Raw genomic sequence first — 27,347 nt, forward strand, 5'->3', positions numbered from 1 at the left:
ATAAACTGTCACTCTGCTTTTTAAAGTGTTTGTTGCTACATATCTTCTCTAAAATTAATGCATCCAGGAGACGAATGCTAATAAAAAGATAAAAGGAATCCAGGCAGCCATTACAAAACAGCAGTGAAACAACCCGCTTTATCTCAACATGTAACATACTTACACAGTATCCATATATTTTATCAGTTTAGCACAAAGTACTCAGAATTCAGAAGCCAAGAAGAACCTGAACCTGGGAGAAAACCCAATATATCTAGACTCTGTAATCTCACTCTTCAAAACCCATAGATAGACTTGAATTACACAGTGCAGAGAGAACTACTTGCCAGTCCTTAAATCACAGCTTTAGTCCTTAACATTCCCCTAAACATCCTCTTCAAATATAGCTTCCTTCAAATATGTATTTCTTATCTCCAGGATTTATAGATATAGCTTCCATTGCCACATTTCAGTTCTTAGGAAACTGAATCATAAATAAGTAAATAAAAACTATATGTCCCTGTATTTTTGTTCTGGTAAAATTTAAGGCGAGCACACAAAGAATGCCCAAACTGATATAATTATTTCCTCATGTGTGAAATTAGCAAATTGTTATTCAAAGGAAGTAAAACTAGGACCAGAGAACTGGCTCAGATTTCTTTCATTATGGCAGTTTGGGCAGGTAGTATTTTTTAAAACTACATATTATTTGTTTCAGAAACTCAGAAAGCTCTTGCGTTTAGTGAATCCCAAATCCCTTTCGATATTGTTGGATAAGCAACATATATAGACATAAATTTCACTGTAAAGACACATGATGAAACAGCAGTTATAGCCACTGGAGAAGCTTCACTATGCCTCTCACTGGCTGCCTTGTTACTTGTTAAGCTGTGCCTTCAGGGCAGTACAGGTGCATCTCAGCTGGAATTTGGTGTACCAAATAATGAGGACAATGTCTGGATGCTCAGATAAAGCAGGGCTTTGAGAACTCTTTGAAAAAAATTCATCTTTTTTTTTTCTTAAAAAATTTATTGAGGTATAATTGACATACAATAAGCCATACATGCTTTAAATGTACAGTTTGATAAAGTGTGATGTATGTATTCCCTTGTGAAACTATCACCACAATCAAGTACCCAGGAATGGGATTGCTGGATCATATGACAGATTTATTTTTAGTTGTTTAAGGCACTTCCATACTGTTTTCTATAGTGGCTATAGTAATTTACATTCCCACCAGCAGTATACTAGCATCTTAATGAGAATTTTTGTTAAGCTATCTGAGAGGAAAGCAGGATGAGATGATCAATTCATAGTATCTGTTGAATTATGTCTTCCATTTGCCTGAGAAAACTTTACAAAGTGTTTTATAAAATCCCAAATACCCAGGGTTTTTTTTTTTTTTTAAATATTTCAATAGGCATTAGGTACTTATACTCTTTATGAAAGTAACAAAACCTCTTTCTTATTTTCAAACATATAGATGGCTAGTTGTTCCAAAAATAAGAATGCCTCACTCTCTCTCCTTCCTTCCTCCTTGCCTGACTCTTTTTCTTTTTATCTTTCTCCTTTCCTCTCCTTTCTTTTTCTCTCTTTCTCTCTATATAACAGTTCTTTTCTACTGCGGAAAGAACTTTCATAAATACAGACTGCTTTGGGTTTTAGGAGCCCTATTTGAAAGAAAACACTGCCCTTTTGTTGCTGGTGGCCACATGAGACAGTTTTTTCACTTTTACACCAACGTTGAATCTCCTTAATTAAAACAATTGTCATTATTGTATAATGACTCATCGCACAGTCATTTGCATAGAAAAGGAAAGGAACCACTGGATGATGGAGTGGGGAGCAGAGTTACACTAACATTTTCCATATATAAGTGCCTTATGTTGGGGAGACATAAATAATTTTATTTTTGTGATTCCTCTGATAAAATAATGCACTTTGTGATTGACGACAGACCTATCTATCCCTTCATGTTTTCAACTTCCAGCACAGATGAAATATGCCCCCTTAGATGCCCCTGTAGCTTATTCGGGGGTTTGGCCTTTTTGGTCATTCTCATAATTACTCCTTTGAAATATTTCTTCATTAGTAACCCCCTATTTCACTTGGTATGGGATCTTCTGGTCCCTTATTTTTCCCATCTTGGAGTTTTTTCCAAAAACAAAATGTATTTTATTGCTTCATTTACTTTTTAAAATTTTCAGCTTTATTGAGGTACATGTGACAAATAAAATTGTAATTTTAAGGTGTACAATGTAATGATTTTATTTATATATATATTGTGAAATGATTATCACAATCAAGTTGAGTTAACACATCTATCATATCATTTAGTTACCCCTCTTTTTTTGTTTTGTTTTGTGGTGAGAACATTTAAGTATATTTCAAATATACAATTCAGCATTTGAAACTATAGTCACCAAAAAGGTATATATTCATTATAAAATTTATTAAACTATTCCTAAAAATAAATTTAAAAAATTGAAAATTATTTAGTATTCCTATAAACACCTGCTGTTGATGTTTTGGTAAATATGTTTCCAGATCTTTCTATTACTCCTTCCTTCCTTCCTCCCTCCCTCCCTCCCTTCCTTCCTTCCTTCCTTCCTTCCTTCCTTCCTTCCTTCCTTCCTTCCTCCCTTCCTCCCTCCCTCCCTCCCTCTCTTCCTCCCTTCCTTCCTTTCCTCCTTCCTCCCTCTTTCCATCCATCTCTCTAACTTGCTGTATTGATCAGTAATATGTCATGAATATCCTTTCTTATAATAAATATTTAACTGCCTCATAATTTTAAGTGGCTACATATAAACTATTAAAATGATATACCTTAATTAGCCTTCCTTTAGGAGGTTTAGGCTATTTCCATTTTTTTGCCTTTAAAGATTATGTGTTGCTAACATTTGCATTGATTGTTAAATTCTGAAGTGAGCTAGTAACTATATTAGGCAATGAAAACTGTGAGGCAGACTCATTACTATACATAAGAAAACTTCCAATTGCAATTTGAATAATAAGAATTCTGTAGGAGTTTTGTTTCTTTGAGAAATATCTTTACATTTTTAATATCTGTTTAGGGAGAATATACCTTTATAAATATAAAGGTTATAGTTAATAACTGTAAATGTCAGGAATAAAGTAATGTTTTGGGTTGTTAAAACTGAGCATAAGGTTGTGGAAAGAGTATAAAGTTGAAATCCACTGTCTAGAATAACCTCAGTCATCCCAGCAGAGTAGGGGAGAAAGGTCTTAGAGCATCACCATTCCCCCTGTGCCTTAGATTTTCTGACTGAGGACCCAGTTCATTCATTCAACAAAAATGTATTAAGCTACCCAGGCCAGGCATGGAGCTGGATACTAGCAATACAGCGATGAATAACCCTTGCGCTATCCTTGAGGTTTTCATGCTCCACAAGGTGTCGAAGGTGAATAGTTATTGCTGCTTGGGAAATTGTGGATAGCGTCAGTAAGAATGAAAAATTCTGCTGGCTTGAACCTAATGTGCATCCTAGACTGGTTAGTCTTTTGCACTCATCACTTAGAATATTGTGCTCAAGCCCTAAAATATATCTTGAAAAACGATTCTTGTACAGTAGGTTGAAAGTCGCCCCTTGACATGCTAATTAGAAAGAAGAAAACCAAAAGAAAAGTGCTGCCTGAGGCTAGTCCTGAGAATGAAAAATAAGATCTGAACCAACTTCTACATGTCTTGCCCTTTCTTGAGTGTGATCCACGGTGGCAGGCATACCGTCATGGAGACAGAAAAGAGTTGCCACATCAAGCTAGAGAGTCAAATTCAGCCATCTGATTGGATGAGGGTTTGGTTAGAAGACATTTTTATAGGATTGTCAGAGTACTACAATATATGCCCACTCTTACATACAGAGAACAAGAGAAGAATTCCTATTGTCCAGAGGTTTTATCCACATTTCTCAAACTTTAATGTGTATAGAAACCAGCTGGAGAACCTGTTGAAATGTAGATTTGTATTCATTAGGTCTGGGGAAGGGCCTGGGATTCTGCATTCCTAAAACAGCAATGTCAACACTGCTGCCTCATAGATTGCCCTTTGAGTAACAAGGACCTAAAATGTCTTTGTGCCGTTGAGGATTCACCTTTTGTAACTTCATCTATTTGTTTGCAGCTGTAGTGATGGTCCTAAATAGCATGAGTGTCAGCTGGAGCGCCCGGATCCAGATTTTCTTAACCTTTTGCAAGCTCACAGCAATTCTCATAATTATAGTCCCTGGAGTTATGCAACTAATTAAAGGTATGGACTGAAGTAAATGCTTTTTAAAATACTTATCTGCTTTTGGTCTTTTTTAACACTAACTTTTGCTTGTACTAGCAGAATCCTTAATTAGTCTCTGCTTGTGGAACTTAAAGTCTATATTGTCATCTAATTGATTTGAACGGCTGCTACATTGTGAGTGAGTTGGTTTTTACAGTTGAATGGCAGAAAGAGGATTAAGACTGGGCCAAGCAACAAAATAAGGCATCAGTGAATTTTCTAGGTGTAATGGTTTGAAGTGAAAACTCAAAGTGGAAAAAAAAAAACTGCCATTTAGTTTTAATTACAGATAAATATGTCTTTTTTTTTTTTTTACTTTAAAATTGTCTAATAATAGTAATAAAAATCAAAGAGAAAAAGGTATCTGGAAAATAATAAAAGATGATCAATAATTCTTTAACTTTCTGGTTATTATTCCTTTTAAATTGAGAATGGTATCCTCAAAAGAGGAGTCAATATCGGAACAGCATTCCTAAACACCAAAATTATATCACGCTAAAATAGTTGTAAAAACTTAATTTTTATTGTTACATTATTTTTATTATAAAATTTGCATTTCTGTGATTCCTCGCTTTATAGAGTTTAACATTTAATTTAAAAAAAGAAGTTGAGAGGTGATACTTAGAGTTTTAGTTGTTTTAGGAAAGAAGGCACGTGCAGTTGCTTAAATTCAGTGGAAATTGTTGGAGGACAGAGATTCACATGTGTTATTTAATTAGCAACAGGAATATAGCAGGAAATAAGAAAGTGAGAAGAGATTGTAAAGGAATGACATAACTTGGGCATGTTAAGTATTTAATGTTTACATTGATATTGTCTGTTCCAAGAAAGGGAATTTATAGAGAAATTTAATGATGTTGCAGAAGAACTGCACCAGGCAAAAGGAAATGCCAACTTTTGGTAAAATCATCACTGTTGGTAGAAGCATTAAACAATGACAAACACTGAAAGATCAGCTACTCTGCAGCTGGGAAAGGGAGCTGTTGTTGCCCATTTAATAAGCCTAACGGGAGAATTTAGAGCTCTGCTGGCGGAAATGCTTTTATGAAATCCGGCAACCGCAGCCAATGCAGAATAAACACAATGTAGATTTTGACCGTTAGAGCTTGCTCTGAAGAGAAGACAGGAGCTTGCTCTTTTAATACACCTTGGCCTCCACAGAGCTAGCCTGCTCGCTTCTATCTTATTCATTAGGAATGTAGGCACAATAATCTGTTTTGTTAGTGCTTTATTTTTCTGAGCTAACTCTTCAGTCTTCTGTAAGGAGTTTCTTCAGTATTTGAAAAGTGCAGAATCTCTGGGTCATTGGCTGTTCTTTAATACTAGTTTAGATTCCAAAAGATTATATGCTATCCCTTGAAACTAAGATATATTTTCTTTCTTTTTCTTTTTGGTGTAATGTAAGACACTATAGGTAGCATTATAGACTATATTCCTTTTTTACTGGGTATTTATATATGTATATGAGGAAGAGTTTGGTTGCTCAAATGTTACTGTATTACAAACTCCTTGAGAGCAGAGGTCATGATATATCTTGAGGTTTTTTTGGTGGCTACCATACAGAGATATTTTGATCAATAATTATGATATCAGTGCTTAATGTGACAGGCTTATTCAGAGATCTCACTCAACAGAGAAATTCCCTGAGAATATTACCACATTTAATGTAAATGTTAACATTTAGAGACCATTGTTAGCAGGTATATTTGCTCGATTACTATAAAATTGTGATTTTCTTTCTCTCTCACATGATCGCACATTTTTCACATTAATCTGAAACTCTAGTAAGAGACTTTGTTAATACAGATTGTGCTTTTATTTCTATTCTAATCATATCCTGAAAGTAGTTGTATGTAATGTATTCACTTATGAGGGTTTGTTGAACTTTCCTTTGAATATTGACTTTAATCTTCATGAGACCTCTGTTATATAGCCAAAATATTCCTGAATTCTAGAAACAAAATACCTCTCTTTTGTAATATTCTCAAAATGGCACTTTTGAAGATCTGTGCTTGTGACCCAGTCTTTATAGAATTTGGCTTTTCTTATTGATTATTTGGTGCTGTACTCTTAGAAATATTGTGCCTTTATGCCAAAGAGACCACAGATTATGATAAAAGAATATTCAACAGATGCTTTTCTCTTAATTCCACTACTTATATTTTTCTTCTGGAAGGACACAACGATGTCTTAGTAAAATGGGCATTTCTGAATTTATCGTATCATTTAAAAAGTGAGCTATGTTTGGGAATCATTTACTTTGACGGAAAAAATGTTTAGTATGTAACTCAACATTCTCCACTTTTGGTCTTCATACTCACACATATTATATTTATATATATGTTGTGGCTGGGCAATGAATGCAGGAAAAACTGAGATTTGACTTGGAAGAGAGAGTGCCTCATACACATCATCCATCTCCTGTCCCCCTTATGTTTATTTACATGAAGTTTTATTTTAAAACAAAGTCTCACTTTCTATTTGGATAATCTCATTTGATATTTTCTTTGGGTAGTAGAAACATTTTTTCCACTTAAGCTTGAATATTGACTGACTAAAGTGAATCTGAATTTCTGACTTTTAAAACTATTCAAAAGATATAAAAGAAAAAGTTCCATTGTGATTCACAAAATAGAGAAAAAAGTGATGAATAAAAGTGTTCAATTCACATGTTGCTGCAAAATTTATTGAAACCTATTTATTTTAGAATTCTTTATAATATTTTTTCAATATTTCTAGGAAAAAAACGTCATTCTCTAGGACAAGGTCATAGGGTGAGTGCACTTTCTCTGTAAAGGAAAAGATAGTAAATATTTTCAATTTTTCAAGCTGTATGGTCTCAACTCTGCTATTATAGGCTGAAATCAGCCATAGGCAATACTTCATGAATGGGCAGTACTTCATGAATAGGCATTTTTAACTTATAGATAAAGAAAGCTTTATCTACAAGAAAGGCTTGTGGCTGGACGCGGTGACTCACGCCTGTAAACCTAGCACTTTGGGAGGCTGAGGCAGCCAGATCCGTAGGTCAGGAGTTCTAGACAAGCCTGACCAACATGGTGAAACCCCATCTCTACTAAAAATACAAAAATTAGTTGGGCATGGTGGTGCACGCCCATAATCCCAGCTACTCAGGAGGCTGAGGCTGGAGAATCGTTTGAACCCGAGAGGTGGAGGTTGCAGTGAGCCAAGATTGTGCCACTGCATTCCAGCCTGGGCCACAGAGTGAGACTCCATCCCCCACCCCAAAAAAAAAAAAAAAAAAAAAAAGCGGGGGGAAGGGGGGAAGGATGGCATTGGGAGTTATACCTGATGTAAATGACGAGTTGATGGGTGCTGACGAGTTGATGGGTGCAGCACACCAACATGGCACATGTATACATATGTAACAAACCTGCACATTGTGAACATGTACCCTAGAACTTAAAGTATAATTAAAAAAGAAAAAGAAAAAAAGAAAAAAAAAAAGGCTTGCAGTTTGGGTTGGCAGACATGGTCCAGGGTTTTCCAACTTCTGTTCTAGATGGTAGGCCTCTAATGGACAACGTGGGATAAACAGAAAGCAGAAAGGTAAATTGTGTAGGAAAGGAGTCTTGGGATTTATTTCCACCTCCTTATTAAGGGTAGAACCTTGGATACTTCTGCACATTTTTTTGCCAAGCAAAACATTATCTTCATTTTTAAGAATTCTATTGTATTCATAAAGATTATAATTTACAGAAAACCCTTTAGTCTTCTTTTATGGTCACAACAGAGGCATCCTCAAACAGAGGATTGTTTTTCAATGATATTTTCATCCTTGTTATACATTTATTAAAAGAGAAATGTGAAATAGTGTTAATGATCAATATACTTTTGGAACCCCTTCTGTAGAATGGGTACAGTATTGATAAAGATGGTAATCAACAGAGTGTAAGAAATCTAGACTTAAAACAGTATGGTTCTCCACACCCCCATGTTTCTGGTTAAGAATGAATAAGAACCAATTCTTTGAAAAATCCTAAAATCAGTCTATTCTAATTACAGGTCAAACACAGAACTTTAAAGACGCCTTTTCAGGAAGAGATTCAAGTATTACGCGGTTGCCACTGGCTTTTTATTATGGGATGTACGCATATGCTGGCTGGTAAGTCGATAGCTCCAGATCTGGTGGCTTATGTAGTTCATTAATCCCATTATGCACTCATATTAAGTGCCAACCAAGGTGCCAGGCAAATGTGAATAGGCATAATCCACATAATAGTAATAAGGTATTGTCCCCTCCACCAGGCCAATTACTTTGCACATGACAACTACAAACATAACAGGTTTCCAGTCAAGACTGCTAGATTTAGCCTGATGTCATAAAAAACAAACAAATGCTGGGGCTTAAGATCCAATAAAAATTACTTATAAGTATGTACCAGTAAGGACATAATAGTTCCGTAAGGTACTAGAGAATAATACTTTGCTTGTCAAAAGGCCTTTCAGCTAAAGCTCCAAGGGTATTTACAAATAGTGATTAATTGATTTTTTTTTTCCAGCTTCTCATGAGAGAAGTAACTCAGATGTAGAAATAAGTATGACATTCCCAGAAGGTAATGGTCATCTAAAGGCAGAGAAAGAGAAACCAAGATAATGCAGTCAACTCTGCTAGACAGTCTACATTTAAAAGGACCTTACATGTCCCTTAAAATTTCCCCAACATCTGAAAATTTAAAAAATAAAGATGATTAAAATCATGATGCCACAGATATATTTCCTTTGATGTATGTCCACCTGTGATACCTACCTTTCTAGTTAAGGCATTAAAACTTTGTACTTGTACTTTGTTTGTTCAGATACTTGAAAACCAGTAATCATGGATAAGAGTGGGACTTTTTCTTCAGTAAATTTTATTGACCTTGTAAGATTTAGTTTAGATGATGGTTGCAAGAAAACCTACACGGTATTATTTAATTATCAAAATCATTATAGTACGATTAAATTTCATTGTTTTGGGGTAAATCATGGCAATATTTATTTTTAAATTGTCTATAAATCTCATTGTTATACAGCTTTAGCTGTGAGAATGATGTAATATTAGGAAACTACACTAGCTCAAAAATTATATGAATGCATTTCCCACACAAATATAATTTCTTTTGTGTCTTTAGTTTTTAAGATCTTACCTTCTAGCCAATGCGCGGAACATAGATATATTTCAACATGAATGGAGTGTTTACCCTATTAATCTCATTGAATTATGAAAATATAGTATTAGAGGATAATTAGGGAGTATGGGAACTTAAAATCTTAACATGGCCTGTGAGGCAAAATACGTTTGAAGATTGTTAGAAGATTATAGCTCTAAGGAAATCAGTGTAAAATATGTGTATATTCCCAGAATATTTTTATACCCATTATATGTAAGCATTAGTTTAGAATCACTCAATATTTTTGAAGTCTTTTTGCTTTTGTCCCAAGCACAATGTGGTGCTAGACATCAAAAGAACTGAGCGAGATCACAGGGTTAAAGCAGAATCAACTGTTCTATGGCTATTCAGCCTGGATCAGAGCTCTGTGCCCTGGGGCTGAAGCCAAGCTACTGGGAGGGTCACTGGGAGACACCAGAGCAAAGCAGGGAGGTAGAGAAAGCTTTCAGCTACAGCCAAGTGTTGGGAGCCGGGCAAGATGCAATCACGAGTGTGGAATGTGAAGATAGTCACAAGGGAGATTTGATTAATTCTGTTGAATGAAATTTCTTTTGCCTGCGAGTACCATAGATCTGTTCCCATGCAATCTTAAAATATTCTTTTGCCCTCCTTACTTTTCTAATAGCCAGAACTAAAAATTCAGGTCACTTGCTTTATGTAGAGCAAAATTTCTCCGCTTATGTAGGCTTTTGAGTGCCGATGAATTTCTCCATGGATGAAGACCCTTTTCATTTTGAATTATCGTATTAATATTTAACTTGATTGATGCTGACCCCAAAATGTTACTCTGATGACAAGGTAAAAGGGGTTTACATGAACCTTTTTTAATACTTTTACCCATATAATCCTCATGTCTACTCCCTATATGAAAGACCAAGAAACCATTGATTTCTTTATTTTCTTGAGGGTTCAATCACAGTATTGGAAAATAAGTCCAGGATTTAAAATGGAATGTTATCTGATACAAGTGGCTTATGTAGGGGACAGATAAGTAACTGTGTTTCTATAACAGGTTGTTGTGCTACCTGAATGCTGCTTTGTGAAGACGCAGAAGTAATCTGGCTGTTAATCTATGGTCATCAGTCTTAGAAAAAGGAAGCTGTGTTTAGAAAAAATATAGTCTGTTGGTGTGGAGTTCTAGAGGAAAAGTTATTATCTGGATGTAAATGAAACAAAATGGAGCCTAAAATAATTCCAAAGAGAGGGGCATTTATTCACTTGCCAGATGTGATCCCTGCCTTTCTGACCTTTCTCTTGTTTTCAAGATATAATTACAAGACTGGGTTGTAGAATTATCAGTAGGGAACTGTAAATGATTCTCCACTCCCTATGCTGCTGCTGTGACAATGTTTGACGCCCCCCTAAAAAAGGTGAGGGCATTGAAAATGAATAAGTCAGAAGCAAAACAGCTATTGTCATCAGAGCTTACCGCCCAGCCTGTTAGCCTGTAAGTAAAAGCAGCAAGAGCATTGTTGTCCTGGAGACCTTGCTCTGCTAGCACGGAAAAAGATACCACCAATAGAGGAGGCTTTTGTCTCTGAGGAATGCAGAAGCTTTCTAGGATGATAAAGCTACTTCACAGAAACTTGAGTAGGGGAAAAGAAATCATTAACTCAGGTCACACAGTTGGGTCAGAACAATGTTAATAACATTGCCAAGGTCTGCATTCAGAGAAATACATCTGCCAGTCCCCCATGTGGCCCTGGGGAACTCAGTCCCATATCCTGATCCAAAGCTAAACATTGCTTGGTAGGGTTTTCTTTTTTTTCAATTGTATGATAGAAAATCATTTTCAGTGTCTTTTTCTCTTCCTTTTAAATCCTATCCTCAATGGATTTAGTCTTTCTAGAGCACTTACTAGGATTATTTTGTACTATTGTGTCAAATCTAATCTAAAGAAGCAGCTTCTTTTAAAAATAATTCACATAGTTGGGTATTGGAATGCTTTGCTAGCATTGCAGTATCTTTTATGCACAATCATGGAAAAGATGGAACAGATCTTATGAGCATTCTCTAGAGGCCTTGAAGTGTTATAAACCAAAGAGAATATCATGGACTCATTCCTGGAGACTAGAACGTAAAGGTGGATTTCCCACAGGATGTGTGAATGTTTGGACTAAAACAAGAAGCTTTCTCTTTCCTGCCCACCACCCTGCCCCAAGTCCTTTCCTTTTCTCTACTCCTTGGAGGTATGGCAAACATTTGAAATTTTGTTCTATTTTTCATAAATATTTTCTTTCTTGCTTTAACATTGTTGGAAAAGACTACTTTCTAAAACAACTATTAGGAAGGAACTGGCTATTTTTGACATGAGAAGCCTAGAAATATTTCTTGGTGTTGTGATTTTTCATTGGTGGTAGTGTTTGTTTTTTGTTGTGCTTGTGTTTTTTTTCTTTTCTCTTCCGCTACTTCCCATTGCCTCAGGCTTATAGCAAACACATCAAACCCCTCTTAGAGTGCATATTCCAGATCTAAGTGCTGATTGTCACTTGCTTTCATGGTGTAACTATAATCTCTATTTATAGAAACTTATTTTCTAGTCATTAAAAAAATCTTTGGCTGCTGACTTTTTAGATCACCGTTATTGTTACAGTTCTGTCAGCTCCTCAATTGTTTCTACTTAAAACAGTCCTTAAAATTGTAGACACTTTAACCTTGAACATCAACTGACTACTTGTGAATTTAGATGGTTTTATAAAGATGGAGCAAGACAGGTGTCATGCACCTCTGTGTGAAGAGACCACCAAACAGGCTTTGTGTGAGCAATAAAGCTTTCAATCACCTGGGTACAGGCGGGCTGAGTCCGAAAAGAGAGTCAGCGAAGGGAGATGGGGTGGGGCCGTTTTATAGGATTTGGGTAGGTAAAGGAAAATTACAGTCAAAGGGGGATTGTTCTCTGGCGGGCAGGAGCGGGGGTCACAAGGTGCTCAGTGTGGGAGCTTTTTGAGCCAGGATGAGCCAGGAAAAGGACTTTCACAAGGTAATGTCATCACTTAAGGCAAGGACGGGCCATTTTCACTTCTTTTGTGGTGGAATGTCATCAGTTAAGGCAGGGCAGGGCATTTGCACTTCTTTTGTGATTCTTCAATTACTTCAAGCCATCTGGGCGTATATGGGCAAGTCACAGGGGATACGATGGCTTGGCTTGGGCTCAGAGGCCTGACTACAGGTTTCTTCATCTTTGTTTTAGCTGGAGAGATACTTAAAGTATGTTAAGAGCTGATGGACTAATATTCCAGCCACTTGATTTTAGATTTTAGAGAATTTGTACCTATGAATCTGTGCTCCTGCATACCTATGTAAAAGGTTACTTTTAATAGTAATGAGATAACAGATTATATTGAATATGTGATTTTTTTATTTTGCAAAAATTTTCTAAGCATATACAACGAAAAGGTAGAAAAGTCTTTGCCTTCATATGTTTGGCTCTTTCTATAGTAATCCCTCTGTCACACTCGTACTGCCGAATACTAAACAGGTGCTCATTTTCCTGTGCCTAACCCCTCTGCCACACTTTTGTGCTCGTGTGCTATTCTCAGTCTGGAATGGCCTCACACCACCTAACCAGAGTAAGATAAAGCAATTCTTAAAGGTTCAAGTTGGGTGATGCCTCCTCTAGAAAACCTCCTTTGACCTACCAGGTTGGGCTAGACCTGCCCTCTGGCTCCCACATGCTTGCTCCAGTATTGGATCTGCACTGTATCACACTATTCTGTGGGAGATTCTATGAACTATGAGCTCCTTGAGACTATGGCCTTACCACTTGCCTATTTCTGACACATGATAAAAACTCCACAAATATGGCTAAATAGAGAAATGTTTTATGGGAGTATTTAGTTGTTAGATAGTTTCATCTTACTATAAGTATTGTTATAGTTTTCCTAATTCTGGGTTCAATGTTAAATATTTAAAATTTGAGACTTTGGAAAATGGTAAAATACATTAATAGTTTATAATTTATTTATCTATTTTTAGGTTTTACCTCAACTTTGTTACTGAAGAAGTGGAAAACCCTGAAAAGTAAGTAGCCAGATGTACCCTGAAATTTTTATGAAGAATAAAATTTAAGATTACATAGTTTGAAAAGCAGACTTGAAGAAGGAATTCAGTGTGGGCTAGTGAATCTTATCATCATCATCATCACTATAATTCTTAGATAAGATTTATTTGACTTTATCATAAATTATATACATAATTATGTATTATAATTATATACAAATAGCTTAATTATATAGTCTACTTTCAATACTAAGTTGTCTTTTAACCTGAACATAGGAAAGAATAAAGTTATATTTTAAGTAGCCTATCCCATATAAACACATACATGTAACTTAATGTGGACTCTCAATTACCCACAGGATAGCTTGAACTCAAAAAGTTAATTATTTCTAACAATTCATGTAATCTTTTTTCATAACTATAGAATTAAAGTGAGTAATGTAATTACTGGATGATTACTTACAAAAACCTAGAAATACCTGCAGAATGTTATAGGAACTTACAAATTTGGGGAGCTGGATAAGTTTTACTCTTTCTTTCCAGGTAACAACTTGATAAGTGGATGATTTGATGGTGATTTATGTAATATTTTCAAAATGAACTAACTTAGAGAAAAATGAATTATTCTTATAATATGTTCATAAACATTGGATGTTCTACAGGGAAAAATAATTCATGGGCAAAAGAGGGAAAATTTAGGAACTATAGTATAGGATAAAATGTAGACTAAATTATAAAGTTATTTAATTAATTTTACTTTATTGAACATCTGCTATGTTCCAGTCACTGTGCTGGGAACAGCTTTCATGATGCATAAGACTTGTCTTGAAGTATTTTGTTGACTAGTCAATGAGTCAAATGTGCAAACAAATAAATGTAACAGTGTGATTGGTACCAAAATAGATTATTTATCTAATTTGGAATAAAGGAAAGAAGGAAATACTTAAGTGTATCTAGAGAGATGTTGTTTATAATAGTGTCTCAAATGGTGAGTAGGTGTTCCTTATATAAATATAAGTGAGAGAGAAGAGGGGTATGGGGCGGGCAGTGGGGAGAGAGAGAAAGAGAGAGACAGAGAGGGGAAACACACACAAACACAAACACACACTGATTTCTAGGAAAAAGAACAAGTACAAAGGTGCATCAGTATGAAATAGCCTGGACATCAAAGAATATGCCTAAGGATTGACAATTCACACTAAGATAGACTAAGAAATTCTGGAACCTGGAGTCTTGGGAAATGGTAAACTGATTAGATCTGGCCAAGTACCAGGAATGTCAGAGTTTAGAACACACAAGCCAGCAATTGGTATCTGATTCAACCGCTATGCAAATCAATATGTAATTTAAACACGTGAAAGTCTATTTTATTAAGAAATACGACCAATTTATGCCAGTATTGTCATATTTATAACTGGAATTGTAGGTCGAGAACACATATTTCCCAAGAGCTAGTTCTTTCTAAGCATTACTTGGAAATGGCAAACTACCTTATGACTGTAAACCCATTGATTACAGAGATAAATAGGTTGGCCTGTCTTTTTAGTTTTTGAGAATAGCTTGTATATAAGCAGCAGCATAGAGAAAAGACAGTTCTTACTGGATATAATATAAAATATTTATTGAATTTCTTTTATGGGAATAAATTATTATGGTTTGTAACAATGTCTGTTAAGTCTAAAGACATTTTAAAGACATCAATTACTAGAATTTAACATAAGAATATTTTTTATAAGCAAATGGCAAATTGTAGAGTTGCAGACAAGACCTATAACATAATATTTATTGTATGATACCTCAGTGGTGTAGATATAATTCATATTATCTTTAATATTATTTAACAGTTTAAGCATGATTTTTGTTTGACACATGTACAGTAATACTATTGTGAATATTAAGCATATCTTTAAGCTACTTACGCCATTATTACCTCAACCCAAATTTCTGGTGTATTCCAGTAGACTAGTGTTCCAATTAAGGATTGTCTCCTTCTCTTCTTTAAATGAAGGGCCTTAGTTGCACACCACTGATAAGGTCCATGATTTAGTGCACACAGATACTAAGGAACAGTGATGGTGATGTATTGATTCAGTGTTTTTTTTTTGTTTGTTTGTTTTGTTTTTTTTTTTTTTCTGTTGCAAAGAAATTCTCTTATCTCAAAAATGGAAATAATAATAGCACACACTTCACTGGGTTGTATTGATGATTAATATGCATAAAGTGCTTAGATTAGTAACTGTCATTTTTAAATTTCTATATAATTGTTTGGTTGTCATTACTACTGTTATTGTTATATACTTTATTAGAACAAGGTAACTGTTATTATAGTGTTTTCTAGAATAGTGTTTTCTAGAATTCAATATTCCAAGCAATTATTTTTCTTCAGAGCTTTTGAAAGAAATGTGAAAAATTACACCATTTTGAAGCTTGCTCTAAACTTTTAGTGCCAAACCTCATATGCATTTTTTATCTCTATTATGCATTCTTGATCCATAAAATATCTTTATGGGATATCTATGCTATCTTGATGCATGCATACGATGTGTAATGATCACATCAGGATAATTGGAATACTCATCACCTCAAACATGTATCTTGTTTTGTATTGAGAATATTCCAAATTTTCTCTTTTAGCTAATTTAAAATATACTATGTTTTTGATAACTATGGTCACTTTACTATGCCACTGAACATTAGAACGTATTTTATCTAACTGTATTTTTGTTTTCGATAACCAACTTATCTTCATTACTTTCTCCTTATACTTTCTAACATAGGTAACCATCATTTTACTCTCTACCACCATAGGGTCAATTTTCTTTAGCTCACACATGAGTGAAAACATATAATATTTGTCTTTCTGTGCATGGCTTACTTTGTTTAATATAATGTCTTCCAGGTTAATAAATGTGGCTTCAAATAACTGATGATTTCATTCTTTTATTGGAAGAATAGTATTCTAGTGTGTATATATATGTGTGTATATATGGTATATATAATATATATAAATGTGGTGTATGTACATACCATATATTACATATAAATGTGGTATATATATACCATATATACACCATATATATGAATGTGGTATATATACAATATATAGTATATGTATAGCATACATAGTATTATATATAGTATATATAGTATTATATATGGTATATATAATATATATAGTATATGTATAGTATATATAGTATTATATATGGCATATATAGAGTGTATATACCACATTTTTTTATATATATACTATTATATATGTATATATACCACATTTATATATGGTATATATACTATTATATTATTATGTATACTATTATATATGCTATATATAAATGTGGTATATATACATATATACTATATATACACACATATATAAATGTGGTATTTATATATAGTATATATATTTATGTATTTATATTATGTATTTATATTGCAGCACTATTTTGAATAGTGCTGCAATAAACATGGGAGTGCAGATATCTCTTCAGTATACTGATTTCCCTTCTTCTGGATATATACCCAGCAGTAGGATTGCTGGATCATATGGAAGTTCTATTTTTAGTGGTTTGAGAGCCTCCATATTGTTCTTCATATTGTCTGTACTAATTTACATTCCCACCAACAGTGAATTTTAGATTCAGGGGGTACATGTGAAGCCCCTGAATTTAAAATTAAAGTCTTTTTTTATTTGTTACATGGATATATTGCATGATGCTGAGGTTTGGGGTATGAATTATCCTGCTACTAGTGGGTAGGGGGCATAGTACCCAGTAGGTAGTTTTTCAGCTTTTGCCCCCGTCTTGCCCTCCCTACTCTAGTAGTCCCCAGTATTTATTGTTCCTGTCTATGTGTTCATGAGTGCCCAATTTTTAGCTCCCAATTATGAGTGAGAACATGCAGTATTTGGTTTTCTGTTTCTCTGTTAATTTGCATAGGATAATGGCCACCAGCTGCATCCATGTTGCTGTAAAGGACACCATATCATTCTTTTTTATGGCTGCATAGTACATGTATATGTACCACATTTTCTTTATCCAACCCACTTTTGATGGGCACTTAAGTTGATTCCATGTCTTTGCTATTATAAATAGTACTGCAATAAACGTATGAGCGCATGCGTCTTTTCCATAGAATTACTTATTTTCCTTTGGATATATACCCAGTAATGGAATCGCTGGGTCAAATAGTAGTTCTGTTATAAGTTCTTTGGAAAATCACCCAACTTCTTTCCACAGAGGCTGAACTAATTTACATTCCCACCAACAGTGTATAAGCATTCCCTTTTCTCCACAGCCTTGCCAGCATCTGTTATTTTTTGACTTTCTAATAATAGCCCTTCTGACTGATGTGAGATGCTATCTCATTGTGGTTTTGATTTGCATTTTTCTGATGATTAGTGATGTTGAACATTTTTTCATATGTTTGTTGGCCACTTGTATGTCTTCCTTTGAGAAGTGTCTTTTCATGTCCTTCATCCACTTTTTAATAGGATTACTTGGTTTTTGCTTGTTGAATTGTTTAAGTTCTTTATAGATTTTAGATATTAAACTTTTGTCAGATGCATAGTTTGTGAGTAATTTATTTAATTCTGTAGATTGTCTGTTTACTCTGTTGATAGTTTCTTTTCCTGTGCAGAAGCTTTTTAGTTTAATTAGGTCCCATTTGTCAATTTTTGTTTTTGTTGCAATTGCTTCTGAGAACTTAGTCATAAATTCTTTCCCAAGGCCAATGTCCACAGTCGTACTTCCTAGGTTTTCTTCTTGGGTTTTTAGAGTTTGAGGTCTTACATTGAAATATTTAATTCATCTCGAGTTAAGTTTTGTATATGATAAAAGATAGGGGTCCAGTTTCATCCTTCTGCATAAGGCTGGCTGGTTATCCAAGCATACCATTTATTGAATAGGGAGTCCTTTCACTGTTGCTTATTGTTGTTGACTTTGTTGAAGATCAGATGGTTGTAGGTGTGTGACTTTATTTCTGGGTTCTTTAACCTGTTCCATTAGTCTATTTGTCCTTTTTTGTACCTGTATCATTCTGTTTGGGTTACTGTAACCCTATAGTATGGTCTGAAGTCAAGTCATGTGATGCCTCTGAGTTTGTTCTTTTTGTTTGGGGTTGCTTTGCCTATTTAGGCTCTTTTTTGGTTTCATATGACTTTTAGAATAGTTTTATCTAACTATGTGAACAATGATGTTGGCTTTGGGCAGTACTGCCATTTTAATGAGATTGAGTCTTTTAATCCACAAGCATGAAATATTTTTCCATTTGTTTGTATCATCTACATTTTCTTTCAACAATGTTTTGTAGTTCTCCTTGCAGAGATCTTTCACCTCCTTGGTTAGATGTAGTTCTAGGTATTTTTTGTTGTTGCTTGTGTGGCTGTTGTAAATGGGATTGCATTCTTGATTTGGCCCTCAGCTTGAATATTATCAGTGTATAGATATGCTATTGATTTTCGTACATTGATTTTTGTATCTTGAAACTTTACTGAAGTTGTTTTAAACACAGAGAATGCTTCCAGAAATATTTATAGGTGAATATCAAGTGCAGATGGTAAAATTATGTGGACCTAGCCCAGATGTGTAATTTGCATTATTTTTTAGGTAGATACAGCTCCAAAATACCTTTAGTTACAAGGGAGAATAATTATGATTCTATCTCCTTTGTGATGTGCCAAGATAATTGTGTTTCCTAATCAGTCATGGATGGATGTGTCCAGGTGTGCTGCAACATGCAACTTTCTGGCAGCTGGTGAAATGAATCATCCGCTGAAGATACAACACCTTTTACGGTCTTCCTCCACCTAGACAATAAAATCTTCCTAAATCTGTGACCTAATAGAAAGATGATAATTAATTTAGATTAGTGAAAATAATGTGTATTAAAATATATCGAATGCAGAGTAAGTTTCCATGATCTCAATTGACTACACTTTAGGTGTAATTTCCTTTTGAGAAATCTTTCAAATTATCTACCATTACTCTATGAAATAGCTTCTGAGCTGCTATCATAAGTAGGTGGTATAGGACAGTTCCTTAAGTGTTGTATCTAATGAGAGACAAAGGTGGGCGAAATTCCTGTTTGTGTGATTACATTTATAATGTTAAGAAATTTTCCCATGATCTTTCTTACAATGTTTTCTTCTCCAAGAATAGCTTTGAATTTATGGAAGTAGCAATCTTTCAAACACAACAATTGCTATTGAACTTTTATAATAACATAAGAATATTGCCTTTACCAATTATCTATAACATGACAGCTGATTCCACAAATTAATATATTAGAGTAAGGATTGTATTTTGAGGGACATGAATGTCCAAAGTTTGGACCATGAAGATGATAGAATCCCAAGGAATAACTGAATTTTAAAAGGCTTCTCCCCTGCCCAAAATGGCATATATAGTAATAATAATTGCTACTGTGTACATTTGTTTTAAAAAACCACAGTGCTTGTGCAAGTGTAATGAATTTTGCCTTATGACGTGACTTTTGTGGTGACTATGCAATCTGTCATTGTTCAAAAAGTTACACAGTGCAAAGAACATATCATTGAAATGTATAATGTTGGTAATCCTGCTCTTAGATTGATAAATCATGTCTTGTGTTGAGGAAAGCCAAGAAATGAATTGCTTTTCTTTGACCTTGGGGGTCTGAGATTAGCCAGTTTGTCTATTAGCCTTGTTCCAGTGTTCTTCTCACTTCATTTATCCCTTCTGTTTTGAAGAGATGGAAATAGTAGACTTAGAGGAAGTCAGTAAACCTTGATATCATCAGTCATTTTTGAAAAACAGGCTATCAACACACTCTGAATTATCAACTTTAATAGAAGCTTTAAATAATCAGAGTGTCATGTTTAATTAATACTTTGCCTACTTCCAATTTATATTAATTGATGCCTCAAAGTCAGCACACCTTGTACCAATGATAACTTCGAAGAAGTGAAACTTAGTTTGGGAAAAATGCCCAAAGACCTTTAATGCAGTGTGATCAACCAGAATGGTCTACAAATGGTCCACAATCATGTTATTTGCATTCAGTTCAGATGTTGCAGTCTTAAATTCTTAGTGTGTCTATATTAATTCCTTATTGACTGTGTAATTCTTTACGATACTGTTTTATAAGGCCTATTGCTTGTAGGACAGTTTTATAACTGTTACCTGCGTAAAAAACATAAGAAAACAAAATAGACAAAATATCTTGCCCAAATGTGTTGTAGCAGAGTTACATGACTAAAGACTAAAGGTTAATTTAAGTCTTGTATCTTGCATTTTGACAACTTAAGAATGCAACTTTCTTTCTTTCTCTTTTTGTTTTTTGAGATGGAGTCTCACTCTGCTGCCCAGGCTGGAGTGCAGTGGTGTGATCTTGGCTCACTGCAACCTCCACTTCTCAGGTTCAAGCGATTCTCATGCTTCAGCCTCCCAAGTAGCAGGAAATACAGGCATGCGCCACTATGCCCAGCTAATTTTTGTATTTTTAGTAGAAACGGGGTTTCACCATGTTGGCCAGGCTGTTCTTGAAATTCTGACCTCAAGTGATCCACCTGCCTCAGCCTTCCAAAGGGCTGAGATTACAGGCATGAGCCACCACACCCAGCCAAGAATGCATCTTTACATGCATTATAGTTTTCTAACTTAATAGTTGCTAGAAAATAACATATAATATCTTAACTATATATGTGCAGATTACAGCAATATTGTACTTTGTAATCTTTTTATTACAAGGAAATGTTATCTACATTTTTAGACAACATTGAATATTATTTTAAAGAATATTTCCAAAGTTTCTGTTACAAATACTCACATTGTATGTTTTTAAGATATGTATTAATTTATTTACAAGTTTATAAAGATCTTCCCTGGGGCAAAATGAGGCATCTCTGTACTAATGACAATATGACATCATTAGAATTATCTTAAAATATGACACTGCTTTTCTTCAATTGTTGAAATAATTGATACTTAAATTAGAATCCTTCTGGGGTTTTTTTTGCTTTTCTTTAGAAAATATACATAAAGCTTGGTGAATCCATTTTTAAATATGTTTCACAGTAGAAATAGAATTGTGCTAGTTGAGCCACTGAGGCAGACAAAAGATCGGTATTTGGCCAGATGTCACAGAGAAGAGACGATTCTATGTTCAAAGAACAAGGTCACCAAATTGCTCTTCCTTGCTTTTGTTCTCTCGAAAAATTTCTCACATTAATAGAACATGTGGTTGATGTACCTTGGGATCAAAATTCTTGCATTTCTCAGCATCACATATGCATAAAAAATACATTTTGCTCAAAGACAGTTTGTTCATATAAGGCTGAAGTGTCAAATAAGTGGTGCAGAAATTATAGGATTATATTATAATATTTTATCATGGGGTAATCAAAGAAGACAGATATTAATCCTTCAAGTGCTTTGTGGAAGCCATTTAGCTTTTCTTTCTTTCTTTTTCTTTAATTGTAAGGATTCTTTTTTTAATTCCACTATGAGGCAAAATTTGAAGGGCAATGCTTTACTTTCATAGTAGTTGTTTCAAAGTTCTAATTTTAATCTCATTGAGTTTTATATTTTGAGGCTAGAATAATAAACTCTTGTCTTAGGAGCAACAACGGTGGCTGGTTTAATTTTATGCTATGTTTCTGTTCTCTTTAACTAGCTGAGAAAGAGGGCGGGGGGAGAGAGAGAGAAAGCGAAAGAGAGAGAGAGAGAGAGAATACAAGTGGCATGATGAGTAGAGTGATAGAATCACAGAATTTCAAAATTTGAGGGTACCTTGAAGTCCATCTAATCCTTTTTAACCAGATGCAGAGATCTTCTCTATAATACCTTTACACAACAATAATTCATGTATGATAAATTGAGAAACTATTAATATAACTTCCTTGAACTGGGCTATCAGCCTTTTTTATTTCCTTATGCTGGGTAGCAACCTGCTAATTGCTATGACTATTTCAAGCCTAGATAAATTTTTGGTTAGCTGGCATAAACGATGGGTCAAATAGTTTGACTGCAATAGATACAACCAAAATGAGAGTTAAATAAAATATGCCAGAGATTCCAGAGTTAGAATCTTGTTATCTGAAAAGAAATACCTTCCATAATCAGAAGCAGTAAGTCAGCTATTAGATTGTCTCCAGCTTTTGAGTCCACACATATATCGACCCCCTCATCCATATTCTTATTTATGCATGTAAGCTACCCTTGTTCTTTTCTTTATGTCTGGATTTGAAAGTTAGGTGTTTGTGCCCAAAATGAGGTTCACAAGTAAAGCTTACATTCTGTGTCATACTTGGTGAAAAACTTCTTGGACAACTAAAATCTAGTCCAAGGTCTGCTGCTGTCTGGGCATTCATGCAGATGCAATATTGTTTAAGATTCTCACTGGAATAGGATAATGTCACATGTAGTTCACTAAGGGTAGAGACAAAATGCGTTCAGGTTATTATATTTACGCACACCATGCACTGAAATTATTTTGGTAACTTTATTCTAGTCACATTCCAACACTGACTTAGATTATTGATCTGCTCAGGAAAATGAGCAACTTTTGAATTTGGATAGGCACAAGCTAAAACTGTATTACTAATGTAAACATCTAAAATGAACCAAATGAAGTTGAGACTTTCCGGTGAAAAAAATATTTTCTTCTATGAATTATAAAAACATCTACTTGCTGAGTCTTTGAAAATAGCACTGGTTCAGGAAATCAAAATTCTAATCCTGTCTCTTTTTAACTAGCTGTTTGACCTTGGACAGACCTCTAAATTGCTTCTGAATCTTTGTTTACCAGTTTTAAATGGAAGATGATAATCCCTATATTATAGTTCTCATGGGGTTGTGAGGATAAAATATATGAAATTCAAAAATGTTAATGAGCTCTACAAGTAATATACAAACACCATCTGCAACCAAAACCTATATTCTTCAAAGATTAGAATATTTTATAATCTTTGAAAAAATTAGAGGATTAACATAATTGTTTTATGAACGAGGAGTGCCTTTTCACATACATGACCTATTAATCAGCTTGAAAAGTTGTTCTGCATCATCAGCAAAGTGCCCAATTACTAGTAGTTAAAAGGTTCAGAAGATGATGAGAATCGCTATTTATTTTATAGTCTACTAACCTCCCTCAGGTGACAATATGCTCACACATCGTAATCAGAATGACTTCCTGGCGGAATTTTTTTTTTCCTTCTTAACCAAATATTTGTATGCTCACACTCCTATTGTCATTGTCACTGTTGGCTGGTTGTGCTGATACAATGGATGGACTGTTTGTGTTTCTACTGAAGTCACCTATTTTTAGGTTTACTATCTTACCAAGAAACTCCTTTATGAAATCTGACAAATAAGATCTTGATCTGAGTGGCTGACATCATGTATTTTAATATTTATTTTTACTTTTTCTAGAAAAGGAGCTATTCTGTTGATACAAAACAGAAGAATACAAATACAAGGTCACTCCCAGATAATTTTTATGAATTTTTGTTTAATTTAAAAATATAAGCCCATCATTAAAAATACAAACAGTGTCTGCTTTCTAACAAGTAGATTGATTGCAGCATAAAAGTAGCACCTCAGATTACTTTTAATAACATACTGTATATTATCTTCATTCTGCAGTGGAGAAAGCTGAAGTTCAGAGTAGTGAAGTAACTTCTCATGTCCATGTAGTTAGCCAATGAGAAGACCAGAATTGCAATCCACGTTTGCCTGGTTCTAGATCTCATACTCTTTCTAACATGACAGCTGGTCTTTTGGAAATAAAAAAAAAGCTGATCCATGAGGGTACAAGGTGGCTAAATGGCTAAGGAAGTAATTTTGCTATGGAAGAGAAAGTTGGAGGAAGAATAGAACCTAGAAGAGTAGAACAGAGAAGTGAAGATGTCTCAGGCAGTGGGTGAGCATAGATACAGCCATAGAAGAATTCTTAGTTTTAGGGAATAGTATGTAGACTGTTTTGACTAAAGGAAAGGATTGTGAAGAGGAGTCAAAATCAAGATAGTGGTAGGATGTGGATAAGGGGATACAGCAACTCTTAGTCTCTACTATCAGAATTTTGGATCTTATTCAGTAGCCAATGGTGGGATGGAGGGTGGGAAAACTGTTGCAAGTTTTGAATGTATGGGAGGCAGTGCTTGGAGACAATTAACTTTATGACAATTTTAATGGATTTTCATCTTGTGACACATATGCAGTTTTTAAAAAGTTATACTCTATGAAGATATGTTTTAGTTTTATTTTGCATGTTTATTTTTATTAAAAGCAAGTAACTCTGTTAATTGTCTTATACACCTGCATCATTGCTAAAGTCAAACAATATGATAAATCATATGGCAGAAATTATGGCAAACAGCATCATAATCTCCACACTGTCCAAGCCCAAAGATATGGATTAAACTGCTTAGAGAAGAAGGATGCATCAGCATAGTGTTTACATACTATGCAAAAATATAGAGCTATCTTACTATCATTTATTTTCCCTGACAATGGAAGAACAAATGGGATTTAATTAAATGAGAACATAGTTCATTTTAAAATTAAATTTATATTTCAAAAGCATTGAAATGAGAATTTGGTTAAGCACTGGAATTCTCAAAATAGAGATAAATAGGATTATTGTTTAGCCACAATTTAGAGGATATTCAGGTTGAAAAAATGACAGACTATTGCCTAAATGTGCTTCTAGTTCTCAAATATTATAGTTATCTTTTTAGATTGCTGAATATATGGGAACCAATGTAGGGAAGCACACCTTACTCTACAGGCCTATTTTCTTGGGATGGGGAGGGAAGAAGGTGTCACGTACTTGTAAGGTAAAGGAAATCTTTAGTTAGATTTTCCTTATTCTTGTAAGTATGGTAAGGTCAAATAGAAATCTTAGGTCAGAGTTTCTAAATATTTTAAATAAGATGTATTAAAGATTTGATTTTACTCATTTCGTATTCTAAGTGAAGGGCAGGTATAAGGAAGAGAGTAAAATAGCAATGCCAGTGCACGATATGAGTCAGCCAGGGGACAACTGGCACTTCCAGGCACAGTGAGCATCACACTGGTCTTATGAAGGTAGCTCTGGACTTGGAGTCAGGTGGCCACAGTTTTAGCTCTTGTTTTGTAAATATTTGATTTTATGTCCTTAGCTACATCTTTTGTCCTCTCTGAGCCTCTGGGTTATCAGCTGCAAAAAAGAAATGGTAGAGTAGCAAATTCTGAGTCTCCCTTCAACTCTAGCATGTTCTATGATTCTTGTCAATGACACACGAGTACCTAGTTTGACAAGGAGAGTACATCACTATGGGAGCATGGCCGAAGGGTGGAAATGTAAACAGAATATCTGTCTTAGGGACATTTAAGAAAAACTGTCAAGAACATGAATCCAGAGAAAGGGATGCTATGGCCATTTTCCAGATCCCATGATGGTTAGGAGATTAGGCAGGACCAAAGTTTCCTCAGCTGTCTCAGAAAATGTTAAGAAATTTGAATGGGTAAATGGAGGAAATGGGTCCAAATTGGCATCCCTTCAAAGTGGAAACCTAGTTATTAGATCTGAAGATCTAGGATCATATCCAACCTGTAGAATTGAATTCTACTTAAGGGATTACCTTAAGTAGAGTGTCTTGTAGACATATGGAGTGTACCAGGAAAAATACAGATTTTAAAAATGCTTGTTAAGAGTGCCATTAATGTGGCATAATGACGAATCCCTAATCCTATTTACTACTTTTACTATATATGCCCACAGAAGATATAAAATGATCTGTAGCCTCTGTGGTCCAGAAGGTTATATTAGTCTTTTATTATGTGATTCGTTATTTTTCTCAATAGCATAGACACATGGGATTGCCCATAGTATCCATAGATGCAATTATATAAGAGGAATCTTTTCTGATGGGTCTGCAACATTTCAGTATTAGACATTCCCCATAATTTAGTTAGGATTGCATTTCTATATGTCTAATATGTTGTGTACATAAAGAGAGAGAGGGAGCAATCCTTGTCATGACTTTCAAAAGTCTCCATTCATTCATTCATTCCTTTTCCCAACTAAGTGGGTATTCTAATGCTTACCTTAAGAGCTTTGTAAGAATTAGATATAATTTATGGCTGTGTCTGACAATGCTTCGCTCACAGTAGATACTTATGTAATGGTAGATGGTTTGCTTTTTATTGATATTAAACATCATGTCATTAGTTCATTTGTCACCTATAGGGACTATCAGATCAGGATTTGTGGACATGGGGAAGCCGTTTCTTTTCTTCTGTACTGCTTGAGTGTTGGCTTTGACAAAACCCATGCTCACAAGGGAAAAGACACCCTTACTTGAAACACCCCGCCATGGGAAACGACAGTTATCTCAGTCTCAGAGTTGGAGCATTTCTAATCTCCAATGCTGGAGGTTGTTTTTCAAGAACATATAATATTTTATAATTGGTTTTCTAAGGAGACAGGCTCATGTTTTTTAAGTCACATGGTTTTCCTTGCTATTTAGTGCTGTACCATATTATCTTTCTTTCCCTTTCTTATATGCTTTGTCTTAAAATTATAGAAGTGGAAAAAATACATCTTTCTGTGACAAAAGTTTAAACAATAACCCATACCGATACATATTATTGAGAATGCAGTGATCAAATACAAAGGTCACTGTTTTATATATCAAGCTGTACAATACTATATGAAAAATAGTTTATGATATCAAGTTCATGGCATAGCACTAAAATATGCCATAATATGTAAAAACTAGAGCTTATAATACATAGCCATATAGCACAAAATGAGATATTAAAGAATAGAATGTCTGATTTTATGAGTAAAGTCACTTCTAGGTCCTGGGAGACTGCCCCTAACACAATGCTTTTCTTGGTATCCCAAGTCCCACCTCCTCCAAAGAATCTCTTCTATTGGCTTTT

General features: G+C 34.6%; 1 protein-coding gene across 13 annotated transcripts in view; it reads left to right on the forward strand.

Moving 5' to 3' along the window:
• Positions 1–27,347, forward strand: part of LOC105493253 (solute carrier family 7 member 11) — a 788,950-nt gene that overhangs the window by 727,248 nt on the left and 34,355 nt on the right. For all 13 annotated transcript variants that reach the window (XM_071093030.1, XM_071093026.1, XM_071093035.1 and 10 more), the window contains 3 exons: positions 4,121–4,246; positions 8,294–8,393; positions 13,417–13,461. In XM_071093030.1, the coding sequence (XP_070949131.1) occupies positions 4,121–4,246; positions 8,294–8,393; positions 13,417–13,461 (271 nt within the window). The remainder of the gene's footprint in view (positions 1–4,120; positions 4,247–8,293; positions 8,394–13,416; positions 13,462–27,347) is intronic.

This window comes from Macaca nemestrina, chromosome 3, assembly GCF_043159975.1.
Source record: "Macaca nemestrina isolate mMacNem1 chromosome 3, mMacNem.hap1, whole genome shotgun sequence".
NCBI lineage: Eukaryota > Metazoa > Chordata > Mammalia > Primates > Cercopithecidae > Macaca > Macaca nemestrina.